Genomic DNA, 16,887 nt, shown 5'->3' with positions numbered 1-16,887 from the left:
TTGGCACACCTACACACACACACACACACACACAGACACTTCCTCTTTCTCAGCAAGCTCTTCCTCATTTTTAGATTCTGACATGACATTTTTTTTTACATCAGCACATTTTAACTCTTCACATGATTACTGTGTGTGTGTGTGTGTGTGTGTGTGTGTTTGTGTGTGTGTGTGTGTGTAGCGTGCAGCGGTTTTCAGAACTGAACCATATGAACCTCCATAACCTGGCAATAGTTTTCGGGCCGACGCTTTTCCAGACAGACGGTCAAGACTACAACGCAGGGCGCGTGGTGGAGGACCTCATACAGCACTACATCACCATTTTCAGCGTATGTGTGTGTGTGTATTTTTCTTTTTGGGGGGCGGGGGGAGGGGTCTAGCCCTTTGTGAGGGTCAAAAAAATATATAAGTCCTCACAATAGTAGGACAGTGTCAAATGTCCTCACAATTGGTTTACATGTAAACATGGGTTTACAAAAAAAAAAACTTTCTATAAATCTTTATTTAGAAGAGCCTAAATTTTCCTTCTAGTTATTGAGGTTAAAGTTAAGGTCAGAGCTATGGTTTAGGATTAACCATCAGCAGTTATGGTTATTAACATTATAACATTATGTCAGTGGAAATTATGTCAATGGTCCTCACAAAGATAAAAAACGAATGTGTGTCTATGGGAATGTGTGCGTGTGTGGGCGCGTGTTAAGCCATGTCCTAGAGTAATACGTACAACAGTGTTGCCACCTGGTGGTGGAGCTGATAGTGATACACTGAAATTTTTTTTGGTTACTGCAGAATTTCAGATGTTTTATACTTTGATGTCTCTTCTTCTTCTTCTTCTAATGTGTGTGTGTGTGTGTGTGTGTGTGTAGGTTAATGAACAACAGTTAAAGAGACAGCTTGATGAAATCACCTACATCATTAAGTTACGAGAAAACTTCAACCCTAAAACAGGACCGGTGAGTGTGTGTGAGTGGGTCAGTGTTGTGTGAATGTGTGTGAGAGTAAGTGAGTGTGTCTGCGTGAGTGTGTGCCAGTGTGTGTGATTCATATTTATTTTTATTCAGGCTTCCACGGTGTGGTTGTAATGATGTGATTTCTGATTTCTCTGGTGTACATTGTGATTTATTCTGCTTTTAAAAAATTTTATTAGTTTTATTTATTGTTAAAAAGTGCATTGCATGTCTGTTAATGCTGATAAAAAAAATCACAGTTGAAATGCTATAATACAAATACTATCATTTATTTAGAATACTTACATTTATATCATACATTTCGACACGCACATAATTTTTGTACTTACATATATTTAGGAATGAGCTGCAGGGAATTTAACTTTTCTGAGTCTGAAATGTTCTGGTGGACATGTATTGTGCACTGCGTAGGGTTCTACAGTGTTATATTTGTTATACCCTACGTAGTGAGCATGGATAGTGAATTTGGGATTCAGCTGCACTGTATGCTGTTTGTGTTTGTAGCAGGATTTGTTTTTAACACTAATTCTGCAATCTTAATCATCATTTAAACTGTGTGTCTGCGTGCGTGTGCGTGCTTGTGTGTGTGTGTGTGTGTGTGTGTGTGCACGTGGGTGTGTGTCCAGGCCAGTGGAGATTTTATCTGCACAGTGTATCTGGAGGAAAAGAAGGAGACAGCTGAGCAGCACGTGAAGGTAACCTCTGACCTTCGACCTTTAATGCAGATTTGTACAGAATTGTCTCAGCCTTTGATAACTGACCTTTGACCTGCAGATCCCGGCCACGATGACGGCGGCTGAGCTGGCTTTCGAGATCCTGGACCGCAGGAAGATCAGCATCAAGGAGAAGGACTACTGGTGCTGCTTTGAGGTCAATGAGAAAGAAGAGATGGGTGAGACAAGGATACACACACGCGCACACACACACACACACACACACACACACACACAGCTACATGAATATACACATACACAAAACCAAATTAATAGATTAATTTTTTTCTTTCTTTCTTTTCTCTCTCTCTCTCTCTCTCTCTCTCTCTCTCTCCCTCCCTCTCAGAGCGTCCTTTGCACTATCAGGAGAGGGTGTTGCCAATCCTGCACAGTTTAGGGACAGACAGTAACCTGCTCATCAAAAAGCACTATGCCATGGAGGCCATGCTCATCTACCTGGGTATGTGTGTGTGTGTATATGGGTGTATGTAACCCTGCAGCTTTTATTAGAAAAACTAAACGAGCCAAAGGGTGTGTTATTTAACTGCACTGATACACAAAGTAACTCACAAATGTAGGAAAATTTATGTGTGTGTGTGTGTTGTCACAGCCAGTAAAGTTGATGTGACTAAACATGGCATGCTGAAGTTTAAAGAGGAGCGGAGTCTGCTGGGTCTGAGTACAGGAAGCTTCAATGATCGATACTTCATGCTCAACCAGACCTCACTACGACTCTACAAAGACGTCCGGGTGAGTGTGTGAGTGAGTGTGTGAGTGAATGAGTGTTTAGGGTTAGGGATAGCCTCATCTCTAAAACTCTGTATTCACAGTAACTGCCTAATTTTGACAGTGATTTGTCTTACATCAGTTTTCTGTGTTTGCTTTAATGAATATGTAATTTGGGGCAGAGTCAATGCAAATTAATCTCTCAATTAAGAGACATAGACTGTATGTAAATTAATACTACTGAAGGACAGGGATTAAATTTTCCACCAGAAGACATAATTATATCATTCATTAGGTTTTTTATTACACCACAGTGTTGTTGAATTCTTCAATCAGACGGCATTGCTTAATCTTCTGTGACAGCACGGCTCTTATTTCATTTTCTAAAATGTGATAGCAGTTTGTTGGCTGTTTTGTGCTGGATATAATGACCTGAGGTTCATGTAAACAGTTGGTTTTGAACATTTAAGTACTGTTGAATTCTGGATTCTGATTGGTCAGAATGTGTCGATTAATTTTCTGTAACAGCAGCTACTATACTGTGTGTTAAATATTGCCGCTTATGGTGTAGATGATTATGGGGTGTTTTTGCATACATTTAGTGAACATCACTTATTATAAGAAAGAGGAAACAGTGTGTGCATGAGTGTGTGTGTGTGTGTGGGGGAAGTATTTGAATATTTGATAATTATTGAAAACATTTCATATGCAGAATCTGCAGAAGCGTCAGAATCAGGAGCTGCTGTGTGTGAGTACAGTGTGTGTGTACTCTGTGTGTGGTAGAGTAGCTACAGAGGTGTGTGTGTCTGGTGTCGGCTTCCTGTTTGCATGCTGTACTGGAGTATTATGGGATGCTGTGTCTGGGTTTCTTTGTACTACATACACTCACAGAGTCACTTTAGAAACCTTTATTTTGATTTATTTCTAATGTTCTCTCTCTCCCGCTCTCTCTCGCTCTCTCTCTCTGTCTGTCTGTCTCTGTACAGAGTAATCGGGCAGAGAAGGAATGGCCTGTGAAGTGTCTGAAAGTCTATCAGGGGATAAAGAAGAAGCTCCGCCCACCAACATGGTGAGATCAGAATTACAGTCCTGTAAAGTGCTCAGTTCCACTTGTGTCCACTATGAGGCAGCAGAGCTATGCTATAAACAGCATCTCTCTCTCTCTCTCTCTCTCTCTCTCTCTCTGTAACACTACAGTGTGTTTACATTTGAAACATTTTAAAAGTGTTGTATTGTTTATATCACTCTGTTCCTTCTGTAGTTGGGGTCTGACTGTGGTGTATGAAAGTGAGAAGCATGAGAAGCAAGACAAACAGCAGTGGTAAGCACATCTACACTGTGTGTGCGTGTGTGTGTGTGTGTGTGTGTGTGTGTGTGTGTGTATATGTACAAAATGTGCAAAAGGTCAGAGGGGGCAAATACTTATACTAATGCTACGTAACCAAATTAATAACTGTTTGTCTTTCTTTCTCTGTTTATTAATTTTATTTTTTCTTTTCTACCCTTTTTCTTGCATTTTGTTTGTAGTATTTATGCCTCTGTCACCAGGTGGTGGAGGCGCTGTGTCTTTGGCTCGTCTATGCATTCGTCTGAGATCCTTATTAGAATTTTTGTAGAGTTTTAATAGGGGTGCTCCGATCGGGATTTTTGGGGCCGATCACTGGAAGCTGAATCGTCCGATACCAATACCAATCACCGATTACAGGGTCTATTAGAAGCCTTCTATTTATCATGTAGCATTATTTATTAAACTATATTTAACAACAATGTGTATTAAGTATTAAAATTAAGAGAAGAGATAGTATCATGATTTGACAACTTATTGGCAAGCAACATGTGCAACATATCAACAAAACATTGCAGCCTGTGCTTGGTTAGTAATTGGGAACAGCTTAGAGCTTGACAAATACTACTTTCCTGTAAAATATATAAAAAATAAATAAAATAAAATTAAAGACAGAACAGAGTCTTTAGCTTTAGAATGCTTAAACGTTAGACTAAAAACTGCAACAAAAAAGAGCTATAGCCAAAATATTGTTTCAAGTCAGTCAGCCCTCACATCTCTTGGGATATCAAGAAGAAATGCAGTTGACACTAACAGAACCACAGCTGCATTATCACGATGGCTTTTGCATCATGAATCAATGATAAATTCTGGAGTAGTTGTTTTTTTCTGGGAAGCTCAGTCAGATTTTGTGGGCTTTTAGAGAGGTAGAGAGAGGGAGAGTGAGGTAGAGAAAGAGAGAGGGTGGGTACAACTTAGTAGTAGTAGATTAATATCGCCCAAAGCTTACTTCTTAAGCATCAATGGCAGATTTTTCTTTATAAATATAAGCATCTCCGCATCTTTCGCTGACAGCTTGTTCCTTTTCTCATCTATAATATTTCCTGCTGTGCTAAAAAGTCGCTCACTATCAACACTTGTGCACGGGGCACAGAGGTAGGTTCGTGCTGCTTGTGCGAGAGCTGGAAAGTGGCTTTTATTGTTCTGCCAAAAAACAAGTGGCTGTCCACTTTGTGGGATAACTGGCTCTGATAGGTAGAGGTTCAACTGCAATGATACTGAGCTGCTGATGTCACTGCCACCGTGTTTCCGATCTCCATCCAACAACTCAGCATACATAGCATGCAAGGAGCCAGTTCGTGGTGCTTTCTCTAGGGGTTCGGACCCACTTACAGCCAAACTCACCTCACCATCCTGCTGCTCCAGTCCAGTGGCCAGGACATCAGAAAGCAGCCCACGTATCTGGGGCTTGAGTGCGTGAGGGAAATATCTGTCTTTATACCTTTTTATTAACAAGCAAACAAAACATTGATTAATTTATTTGAATTGAATATGAATTTATCAAAAATCATAATCAGAAATACTTTAGTGATTGGGTTACAGTTGCTCCATTTTAGACAAGAAATATGTGACTACACAGGGAAATAAGAAAAAAAAGGAAATATAAAATAAGAAATGTTCTATTATTTAATGCGTTTTGAGGTTATGCTTGGCTCTTGTTTTGATTTGTCAGCCTAGCATACTCCAGAAAATATGCTTTTTATCTGTAGTCTTATTATTAATTCTTCCAAGTGCTTATTTTTACAGCAAATTTAGCCAAATTTGAAGAAAATGCCAGCCTACACAAAAGAATAGCACAATAACACAGTGTTCATTTCAGTAATAGCTCCTTCTATTAATCTTTTCGAGCAAAGATGAATTCTTGCAAGATTCTTGCAATACGAATTAAGGAGCCTACTAGAATGGTCAAAAAATATATATGTTCCAGTTTATATCGATTCTGAATTTAAACATTTTAAATACATTTTCAAACATTTTCAAATTTGCCTGCTCGTTAATTCGCTCTGACAGCGACACAGCTACACACACGAATGTGAAGAATGTGTAAATTCAGTTCTCTCACCTCGGATTGAGGATTGTAGCGATGCTATACAGGTGCTCAGATTCAATGTCACGGAATTTTTTATGGACCACTTCCAACAATGTGGCTTTCGAAGTTTTTACACCATGGTCAGTCTCTGCGGTCTTCTCAAGAAGACGAGTTAAAGCTCTGATGGATGGTATAACATCTGCAGCCGATGCAGTTGATGAGCTGATCTGTTGCGTGAGCTCTTCAAATGGGGCGAGTAGCGAAATCATATTTTCCACTGGCTTCCGGTGAACATGGAGGGTAAGTCGTAGTCGGCTCCATAAGCACATAGGGCACGTTTCTGTTCCAGCAGACTCTGCAGCATGTATACAGTACTGTTCCAGCTGGTAGGTACATCTTGCTGTAGTCTCTTGATATGCTGGCCCAGCTGTTTCTGAATACTTTGAAGTCGGGAGTAGGCAAGCAGGGAGTGTTTGAAATGACCGACGATGCGTCTTCCAGAGGCAATTATATCAGCGATGCTGCGTTGTGACATAACTCCCTCTGCCACAGCAAGCTGCAGTGAATGCGCCATGCACGGCAGGCTGGGTAGATTGGCGTCCCTCATGGCCTTTTCCATGTTCTTTGCATTATCCCTTAGAATAACATGCACTTTTTCCTTCGGGATTCCCCATGCACAAAACATGTCGCTGAATGCAGCAGCAAGAGCCTCCGCGGTGTGTGGCCCTGAAAACTCTTGAGAATGAAGAACAACTTTTTGTAGTTCGAAGATTGGATTAATAAACTGTGCAGTGAGGCTCAACATGGACATGGGACATACACTCGCACTCCAAATGTCACTCGTGAAACTAATTGATGTTATGTTGTCCTTCATAAGGCTGTCGACATGTGTAAACACTGTTTGGTATAACTGCGGCAGGCACACATCAGTGAAATATTTACGCCCTGGCATAGTGTAACGTGAATCCAAGTAGGACATGAGTCGCCGGAACCCTTCGTCTTCCACAATAGACAGCAGCTGATGATCAAGGCATATGAATTCCATTATTTTGTGTGATATTTCTTTATGCTTCTTACTGTCCTTGCAGTAGGGTTGCTGTCGTTGAAATGTCTCTGTTACCGACAGCTGAGTAAGTGGTGCTTGAGTTGCTGAACTGTCCCGCTCTCTCTTAGCGCTAGTCAACTTTGAAAACTGCTCATATTCTTTTACGTGACTAACCTTCAAATGTCTGATAAGGTTGGTGGTGTTGAAATGTTTTGGGTGCTTCCCGCCTCGTGGAGTTCGTACAAATTAGTAACAAGAAGGACAAACTAGTGCGTTTTTTTGTTTTTGTTTTTTAATTTTCTTTCTTTATTAATTTTTTTTCTTTTCTGTTCTTTCTATCTTAATTTCTTTGTTATATAAATTTTACTTCTTTCTTTCTTAGTTAATATTTTAAGAAGATTTAAACTATGTGACAAATAACGATCTTAATCTCAGTGAGGAAAATGTTTGCAAAGTTATTTTGTTCTTCACTTTCCAATGATGTGATTAAACATTAAACAGTGCAAAATATTAATAAATAACTTTATATTTTGTGTTATGACCCTTCACCCTGAGCAATGAGAATAACTCTAGCATGAGCAGAAAAGAGTTCAGACACAAGCACAAGACAGAGCGGAACACTGGCAGCAGTGTCCAGGTTAAAATGTGATATAACATGAGGATGTAACCCTGTATGTGTGCGTTAATCATTCTGTATTGTTGTGTAGTATTGTGGTGTGCATTCTGTCTAAAACATATTGAGGTGTTGTGTGCGTTTCCATAGAAACAGCTCATTATCTGAGTTTGAGGAGATGAACAGCTCGGAATCGTCATCTCATAATTACCGTAACTCCCACCATGAACACACACTTTATTGTTGCTCAGATTCCACTGAAAATGTGAGAGTTCATGGGGAGAGAAAGTGAGAAGGACAATGAGACGCACACAATTACTGAAAAAACCCACAATCTGCTGCTCCCATAATGCACCACAGTGCCACACAGCCTCCACACATTTACAGATCAGACTCTTTATCATTCCTCAAGTTTTGTGTTCTGAAAAGTTTTCTGATAAAGTATGATTAAAAAGCAAAACCAGTGGACAGTGTGTGATGTGGCTCAGTCCGATGCTCTGCCTACACGAGTTATGATCCAGAGTTCTGTCCTTTGTAGCACAGTCCGTGTTTCCATAAATGACCAAATCTCAAACATGTCATGGCAGTTTATTGGATGATGTAATGACTTGAGATTCATTTGAACTCATGGCTATAAGTATTTACACCACTCTGCTGCTGAATTCTGTATCCTGATTTGTCAGAAGGTGTTGATTAATTTTCTGTAACAGCAGCTCTGACTGTAGTGCAGCTGCAAATCACAGGTTTACTGTAGTATAGCAGCAATATAATGAAGCAGGATAAATAAATAGCATTAATGTAATTAAGCTGAAGAGAGAGAGGGGTCTGATTTACTTCTGCGTTATCATAGAAGAGAAAATTACTGAATAAAAAGGCACATAATAAGCACAGATCGGGACTCATCCAGAAATTATTTCTCACCAAGATATCAAATTATATCAAAATATAATTTTACTTTAGCAGAGAAGAGAAGAACATTACACAGTGTTTACAATCAGAACAGGAAATGCTGAAATTTCACTTTTCATTCAGAGCAACTATGGGGTTAAATTATATAAATAAACCCTGTCTGTGTGTGTGTGTGTGTGTGTGTGTTACAGTAAAATAAAGTGATTATCATCATGAGGTTGATTATTATCCTATAACAGAAAGTTATCCCAAGTGTTTTATTCCTCTTATACCAGAGTAATTTACCATTTTTATTTTATAATTACTTTTAATATTCAAGAAACTTTTCAGTTGTTCCCTCTTTTTTTTCTCTTGTAGTTAATAAGAGACACACACACACTCCTGGAGATAAGCATTGTGGGTAAATGAGTGAGTCATGTAGCAGGAAGGCTGATATTATATAAGAGCACAGACACTTGAACAGTAAAGTCCCCTGATCCCCACTCAGAGAAAAAGACAATCATGAAGAAATAAAAACAGGAAACAGAGAGATATAGATGGAGTGAAAGAGAGAGAGAAAATCTTCCTGTCTCTAAAACTGTTCATGAAGGAATAAAGGCAAAGAAAAAAGTTACAGAGAAAGGAAAAGTGAGAACATAATTAACAAGGAAAGAAGGGAATTATGGAAAAAAATGAAAGATGAAATGTAAGAAGAAAAGGTAACAAAGAACGGAAAAAGAAACAAGAATAGAGGGACAAAAGAAGGAATTAAAAACTGGAAGATGGATAGTTACTCAAAGAAAAAATAAAGAGAAAAAAGAAAAAGAATTGTTTAATGGAGTAAATAAAAGTAGAGACTGATGAAAAAGTTGGAAAGTGAAGAAAGAATAAAAATGTACTGATTAGTGTGTGTGTGTGTGTGTGTGTGTGTGTGTGTGTGTGTGTGTGCGCGTGTGTGTATAGGTATCTGTGCTGTGACACTCAGACAGAGATGAGGGAGTGGCTCGCTACGTTTCTCAGTATACAGGTCAGTGCACTCCTCTCTCTCTCTCTCTTTCTCTCTCTCTGTCTCTCACTCACATCACATGTGAACACTCTAACCCACGTGAAGGCGTGTTAACACATGCCTGACCGCTCAGCTGACGTAAATGTTCTGTGCGTTGCTGTGCTGTAGTGAGAGACTGAGCGCTGATGTTTTTTGTTAAATAATTTTTATAAAAAAATTCTTCATTTGAATCCTGGAATTTTTTACAGTTGAGGAAACAATAAATTGTCTGACTATCTGTTTTTCTTTCTCTCTCTCTCTCTGATCTGTCTCTCTTTCTGTCTGCTTCTCTCTTTCTTTCTTTTTTCCTCTAATCATCTTTTCTCTCACTTTTTACTTTCTCTTTTTTTAATCATTCCATCTCTTCCCTCTTTTTCCTCCCATCTCGTTTTCCCCTCTTACTCTCTTATTCTGTCTTTCTCTCTGTCTGTCTCTCACTCTCAGCATGCGGGTCTCCTGTGGCCGGCGGAGTGGTCGAAGTCGCGTCCTGTCCCTCGTTCCTCTCCTCCGCTGGACTCTCGTCTCGGTAGCGTGTCGCTAATTCCTCTGCGTGGTACTGAGAGTGAGATGAGGAACAGCGTAGCTGCTTTCTCCGCCGATCCCCTCGCCGTGAGTCTCTGAGCCAATCACACAGGCCTGTGGGTCATCACACAGCCAGTCAGAGCTGCTGTATCCTCCTAAGCCCCGCCCACTGTCATGCACTACATATAACAGTGAGGCATAATAAAAGCAGTGATGAGTCACAGCGATCTCACACCATTTCCCAGAAGGCTGTGTGATTACCCACGAGCCCTCACTGCAGTGATTCACTGAGGGGAACACTCCACATGCAATGCTCTGTGGCAGAGGTTGTTAAGTGTTTATAAAGGGAGAGAGTGTGAGGTTATTAGGTGTTTATAACTGGACAGAGTGTGAGATTATTTAGTGCTTATAATTGGACTGAGTTTGAGATTATTGATTGTTTATAATGGGACAGAGCGTGAGGTTATAAAGTGTTTATAACAGGACAGTGTGAGGGTATTGAGTGTTTATAACAGGACAGAGTGTGAGGGTATTGAGTGTTTATAACAGGACAGAGTGTGAGGGTATTGAGTGTTTATAACAGGACAGAGTGTGAGGGTATTGAGTGTTTATAACGGGACAGAGTGTGAGGGTATTGAGTGTTTATAACGGGACAGAGTGTGAGGTTATTAAGTGTTTATAACGGGACAGAGCGCGAGATTATTTAGTGTTTATAACAGGACAGAGTGTGAGGTTATTAAATGTTTATAACAGGACAGAGCGTGAGATTATTTAGTGTTTATAACAGGACAGAGTGTGAGGTTATTAAGTGTTTATAACGGGACAGAGTGTGAGGTTATTAAGTGTTTATAACGGGACAGAGTGTGAGGTTATTAAGTGTTTATAACGGGACAGAGTGTGAGGTTATTAAGTGTTTATAACGGGACAGAGTGTGAGGTTATTAAGTGTTTATAACGGGACAGAGCGTGAGATTATTAATTGTTTATAACAGGACAGAGTATGAGGTTATTAAGTGTTGTGTTATAACAGTATTAAGTGTTATAACAGGACAGAGTGTGAGAGTATTGAGTGTTTATAACGGGACAGAGTGTGAGAGTATTGAGTGTTTATAACGGGACAGAGTGTGAGGGTATTGAGTGTTTATAACAGGACAGAGTGTGAGGGTATTGAGTGTTTATAACGGGACAGAGTGTGAGAGTATTGAGTGTTTATAACGGGACAGAGTGTGAGGGTATTGAGTGTTTATAACAGGACAGAATGTGAGAGTATTGAGTGTTTATAACAGGACAGAGTGTGAGGGTATTGAGTGTTTATAACAGGACAGAGTGTGAGGTTATTAAGTGTTTATAACGGGACAGAGTGTGAGGTTATTAAGTGTTTATAACGGGACAGAGTGTGAGGTTATTAAGTGTTTATAACGGGACAGAGCGTGAGATTATTAATTGTTTATAACAGGACAGAGTATGAGGTTATTAAGTGTTGTGTTATAACAGTATTAAGTGTTATAACAGGACAGAGTGTGAGGGTATTGAGTGTTTATAACAGGACAGAGTGTGAGGGTATTGAGTGTTTATAACAGGACAGAGTGTGAGAGTATTGAGTGTTTATAACAGGACAGAGTGTGAGGGTATTGAGTGTTTATAACGGGACAGAGTGTGAGGTTATTGAGTGTTTATAACAGGACAGAGTGTGAGGGTATTGAGTGTTTATAACAGGACAGAGTGTGAGGGTATTGAGTGTTTATAACAGGACAGAGTGTGAGAGTATTGAGTGTTTATAACGGGACAGAGTGTGAGGGTATTGAGTGTTTATAACGGGACAGAGTGTGAGAGTATTGAGTGTTTATAACAGGACAGAGTGTGAGGGTATTGAGTGTTTATAACAGGACAGAGTGTGAGGGTACTGAGTGTTTATAAAAGGACAGAGTGTGAGGTTATTAAGTGTTTATAACGGGACAGAGTGTGAGAGTATTGAGTGTTTATAACGGGACAGAGTGTGAGAGTATTGAGTGTTTATAACAGGACAGAGTGTGAGGGTATTGAGTGTTTATAACAGGACAGAGTGTGAGGGTATTGAGTGTTTATAACGGGACAGAGTGTGAGGGTATTGAGTGTTTATAACGGGACAGAGTGTGAGAGTATTGAGTGTTTATAACGGGACAGAGTGTGAGGGTATTGAGTGTTTATAACGGGACAGAGTGTGAGAGTATTGAGTGTTTATAACAGGACAGAGTGTGAGAGTATTGAGTGTTTATAACAGGACAGAGTGTGAGGTTATTAAGTGTTTATAACAGGACAGAGTGTGAGGGTATTGAGTGTTTATAACAGGACAGAGTGTGAGGTTATTAAGTGTTTATAACAGGACAGAGTGTGAGGTTATTAAATGTTTATAACAGGTATAGGGTGTTTAAAGAAACTCATGAGCTGCAAGTGAAGTGTTTCTCCATTTGTGCTTTAAAACCAGGGCTGATGGGAAGCATTTTTTATTTTGTATATAGAGTAACATCACTCTGTGTGTTTGTGTGTGTGCTTTATAAACATGCTTGCTCAACCCTGCTTTCCAGTACTGTTAATAACAAGCCATCGTCAACGCCCCTTATTTTTTTTATAATTTAGTAATATTACATTTTTATGCATTTTGAGCCAAAGAAATTTCACAAAATGTTAAATATGTCAGACTCCACTTTTAATCATCTAATTAAACATTAGGTATCTAGTGCACTATGTAGACTTTAGTGTGATTGAGGCTGATTTCCATGTGCAGTGGTGTTGAAATTGGTGGATGTTTATGTGAATTCAGAGTCATTCAAGAAATGTATCAGTGATAAATAAACTATTACACACTCATTAATATTCACAAACTGTCACCTGTTACACTTTTAAATAATTGAAGTTCATCCTAAAATTGTTAAAGATGTTTTACAGCCACAATATGGAGTCTTATTCATACTAAATATCCAATAAACAATCAAGTTTAGATTTAGTATTTCATTCAAGATAAAAAAAAATGAAGGAAATGAAACATGAAGTGAATTAATGCAGAGGAAGTGGGCGAGTGTGTGTTATATCAGTACTGGAACACAGGAGAAATGTGACTTTAGCATTTGTGTATATGTGTGTGTTGCCTCATTAGCATTAATACAAATGGTTTGTATAAATTTGATATTTAATCATCAGTGCATTTATTAGCATCATTTGTATTAATGCTGAATCTGGGTAATATTTCTACATAAAATCTACACAGTTGCTTAGCATGTAAGAATTTGCACACAGGCTTCCAGTTATTGGAGAAATTTCGTTTATAATTTTATTGTTGGAATGTGCTTTATAAAGAGAATTGTACAAAATTGTAATTGTACAAAAGTCCTGAGAGGTGATGGATGCTACATGCATGGCAGCGCTTATTTATTCATTCATTCATTCATTCATTCATTCATTCATTTATGTTCACCTCGCACCTCCAGGGTTGGGGGTTTGAATCCCTCCTCCGCCCTGTGTTCAGAGTTTGCATATTCTCCCCAAGCTTCAGGGGTTTCCTCTGAGTACTCTGGTTTCCAAAGACATGCGTTGTAGGCTGATTAGCATTTCAAAATTGTCCATAGTGTTTGAATGGGTGTGTGAATGTGTGTGCCATTGTGCCCTGCGATGGGTTGGTGCCCCATCCAGGGTGTCCCAGCCTTTTTCCTCGAGTTCCCTGGGCTAGGCTCCAGGCTCCCCCGTGACCCTGTGTAGGATAAGCAGTATAGAGGGTGGATGGATGGATGGTTTTAAACTTTTAACCTTTAATTTCACACATTTCTAGTTTTAAACCTCTTTAATCCAGAGCATGTTGGATATGCTGTGCTGCAGGCTGATTGTGCATCTGTTGTTGTGATATGACGAAAATGGTGAAGAAGCCAGCACTTCGTAATGCAGTGTTATTATGAAGAACCACCTCTTTTATTATTTATTATCCACCTCTATTATTATGAAATGACATTTGTCCCTGAGTCATCTGACCAAAAATCAATAGTCTGAAATTAAATAAAAAGGTTTATATTTGTAAGGTTTGTATTATTAAAAATGTGTTTAAATGACTGATGTGTTTTTAAACCTTTTTTCTTCAACCAGCTCTTAAGAAATCTATGATCACGAAGTGACAATGTCTGAGGTAAGGGCTCCTGTATAAAAACATCTATAAACTCCATATGAAGGTCTTATAACTGTCAAATGTCATCCATAAACTGATGGGAAATAGAGCAGGATCTAAAAGACCGTTGATTTCACCAGCAGGGAAGAGAACACACAATGTATAACACGCAACTAACCGAGCATTAGAACATGAGATGGAGTGGGAGATCATGGTGTTATTAACAATATCACAAGTGTTATAATAGTTTACAAAGTAAGGAAAATAAGTAAAGAAGATATGAACACTGGGTCTCATTTATCAATCTTTTGGTAAAGTTGTGTGTAAGCCAAACTGAAAAAAATATTCAAAGTGCGGTCCTGACACAGCTCAGTTGAATGTAGTTTTGGTAGAGACTCCAAAGCTATAAGTTGTGCTATAAGATGTTCTTAAGAGACTAAAAGTCACTCTCGATAAAGGCGTCTGCTAAATGCTGTAAACATAATAAAAATAAGGAAATTAAACTCCACAATATATTCCAGATCTAAAAGTGCAATAACCCATGCAGATTATATGATTTGAATTTGATCAATTTGAGGTTTTCATTTAGTTAATCATCATATGGGTAAATTTACAAGCACTCGGGTGCACGAGTAGTACTAGTACGAACATTTTTCAGAAATTTCCAGATTTTCATGAAAACCAAATTTCTCGTAATATTATAATAACAATAATAATAATAATAATAATAATAATAATAATAATCATCATCATCACACAAGTCTGATGAAGGGAATACATCTGTTCTATTTCACTGCTCCTAACTGTCAGGAGGACAGTTGTTGTGTTCTCATGAAAGCGGTTATTCATCCTCACCCCTCCTGGTCAAACAGAACGCTAGTTACTGTGGATCTATGAACACAACAGATCATTCGGATCATTATACTGCTCACTATTAATATCAAATTCTTATGTATGTAATGCCTCACTTTGTGACTCTGAAGATCTCAGCAGAAGGAGGAATCCTCACTGCTCCTGTTCAGGAGTTCACAATGTTTCATACGTAACTAGTGTTTTGGGTCAGTGAAAGTGAACATCTTGTAAAGAGAAGGAGCAATTTAACATAATTCTGAGCTAACTTTGTCCACATGTGAATTTGACTGACAGGTGATCATTCTCGCATACTGCATGCTAATTACACAATAAACATTTTAAGATAAACGTTCTTGGTAATAGACTCAGACTTTTGAAGCACACTGTAGTCAGGAGTGGAAAGATCTTGATTAACTGTACTTGAATGTCACTGAAAGTGGATACTAGTACTCAATTATATTTCCTAAACGTATATATATATTTTTTTACTCCTTGCATTTTCATTTAGACCTTCAACAAACTCGTTCTCTTCTTCTCCCATCCAGCCAGTGACTGTATATCAACAGATCCAACATTTAACCAGCATTTAACCTGCATTTAGTTCACATTTCAGTTCAAAGACTTTCCACTGAATTCATCAGGGTAGAAGAAAACTCTCAAGATCAAATTCATCATCTGCTGTATCTGACTTAATTTCATCAGTTAAAACATTTACTTTTTAATGCTTGAGTACATTTAGAAGTAGAAACTTTTTGACTTTTACTTGAGTACATGTTTTGGTTGGATACTTGCATGTTTAACTGAGTAAGATTTTTAACACACTACACCTTCACTTAAGAATGATTTCTCAGTAGTCAACCCCGACTGTGGTGCTTGTATGATGAGTTTTTGTGTCTCCACAGAAGATGAAGAATATTCCAGAACGCATGAACCAATCAGACCAGCTGGGTTCAACGTGGTCTTAACGTGCTAGATGGATATGGTTATATGTTGATCCCTCACGTCATCTTCTGGAAAGTTCTCCCAGCTGTTTTTAGACTTTGTAGACTTTAAACCCAGAGCCCTTCCTTCATGTCACTTCCTGCAGCTGCACTGTTGGACAGCCAATCACAAGTCCTTCTGGAAAGTTCTTCTGGATATTGTAAGTGTTTGTCAGACAAATGTGAAGTTCTGAGAAGGTTTTCTGGATCAGTAAAGCGTGGACTGTGGACCGCATCATGCTGTGTGTGAGAGAGAGCGAGCAGCTATTGCACCGCTTTTAACTTTAATCACGTTTAACTCTGCAGTCTGGACACAGTTCTACTGAAGTTAGTTTAATACAGAATAAAACACTCGATAGCTGCAGGTGAAAGGAATGCTGTTAGGAATTATTAACATCTTATTAACATACACACACTCTCTCTCTTTCCTTCTCTCTCTCTCTCTTTTCTGGTAGTACTGTCTCTCCAGATTAACCTTCTGATTATTAAATTATTTATTTTAATTTTTCTTTGTTCTGGTTGACTTTCGTTCACAACCATTTCATAAAATCATGTTCTGAGAAATTGTGTGTCGTACATTTGTACTTAAATCAGATTTTTGTCTTTCACATTCCTACACTTTCGTTTCCTTTATATGTTTGTATTGTATTGTACCGGACTGTTACAGAAAATGTAATTAGTTATAATGAATGTACATTGATTGAATTAAAAGTTATTATTTAGTCTCAGTAAGTTTTGAAAAATGAATGAATGAATGAATGAATGAATGCACTGTTCTTGTACACATAGTGTATGTATATAATTTCTAAAATTCAATCAATTCTTGAATTAGCTTTCACCTGTAAGTTACAATTTGGAAAGCAGGCAACTAGCTCCACTTGTTCATGTTAACATTTTTGTTGAATGGTTTTGTTAATTGCCCGATCCTTGTTTTAAAGCTAACTTTATCCTTTGCTAAACTTTGCCTTCTGTTATGCTAAGTTAGCATTTTTATCTCTTTACAATTTGAAAGAAAAGTAAGCCTTTACTTTAT

At 38.4% G+C, this 16,887-nt stretch overlaps 1 protein-coding gene across 12 annotated transcripts in view; it reads left to right on the top strand.

Annotated features, from left to right (window-relative positions):
- LOC113544632 (arf-GAP with Rho-GAP domain, ANK repeat and PH domain-containing protein 1) overlaps window positions 1-16,582 on the top strand; it is a 72,858-nt gene extending 56,276 nt beyond the window's left edge. For 8 of the 12 annotated variants that reach the window (XM_026943549.3, XM_053239608.1, XM_053239609.1 and 5 more), the window contains 13 exons: window positions 182-329; window positions 867-953; window positions 1,595-1,663; window positions 1,743-1,860; window positions 2,028-2,141; window positions 2,292-2,431; window positions 3,120-3,155; window positions 3,394-3,476; window positions 3,669-3,728; window positions 9,291-9,354; window positions 9,817-9,981; window positions 14,004-14,043; window positions 15,777-16,582. In XM_026943549.3, the coding sequence (XP_026799350.3) occupies window positions 182-329; window positions 867-953; window positions 1,595-1,663; window positions 1,743-1,860; window positions 2,028-2,141; window positions 2,292-2,431; window positions 3,120-3,155; window positions 3,394-3,476; window positions 3,669-3,728; window positions 9,291-9,354; window positions 9,817-9,981; window positions 14,004-14,021 (1,102 nt within the window). In that variant the 3' untranslated portion in view covers window positions 14,022-14,043; window positions 15,777-16,582. The remainder of the gene's footprint in view (window positions 1-181; window positions 330-866; window positions 954-1,594; window positions 1,664-1,742; window positions 1,861-2,027; window positions 2,142-2,291; window positions 2,432-3,119; window positions 3,156-3,393; window positions 3,477-3,668; window positions 3,729-9,290; window positions 9,355-9,816; window positions 9,982-14,003; window positions 14,044-15,776) is intronic. The other 4 variants (XM_026943556.3, XM_026943555.3, XM_026943553.3 and 1 more) reach the window with 4 other exon arrangements.
- Window positions 16,583-16,887: the final 305 nt, after the last annotated feature.

Source organism: Pangasianodon hypophthalmus, chromosome 14 (genome assembly GCF_027358585.1).
Source record: "Pangasianodon hypophthalmus isolate fPanHyp1 chromosome 14, fPanHyp1.pri, whole genome shotgun sequence".
NCBI lineage: Eukaryota > Metazoa > Chordata > Actinopteri > Siluriformes > Pangasiidae > Pangasianodon > Pangasianodon hypophthalmus.
The sequence above is the reverse complement of the archived record's forward strand: the minus strand, read 5'-3'. Positions and strand labels throughout refer to the sequence as shown.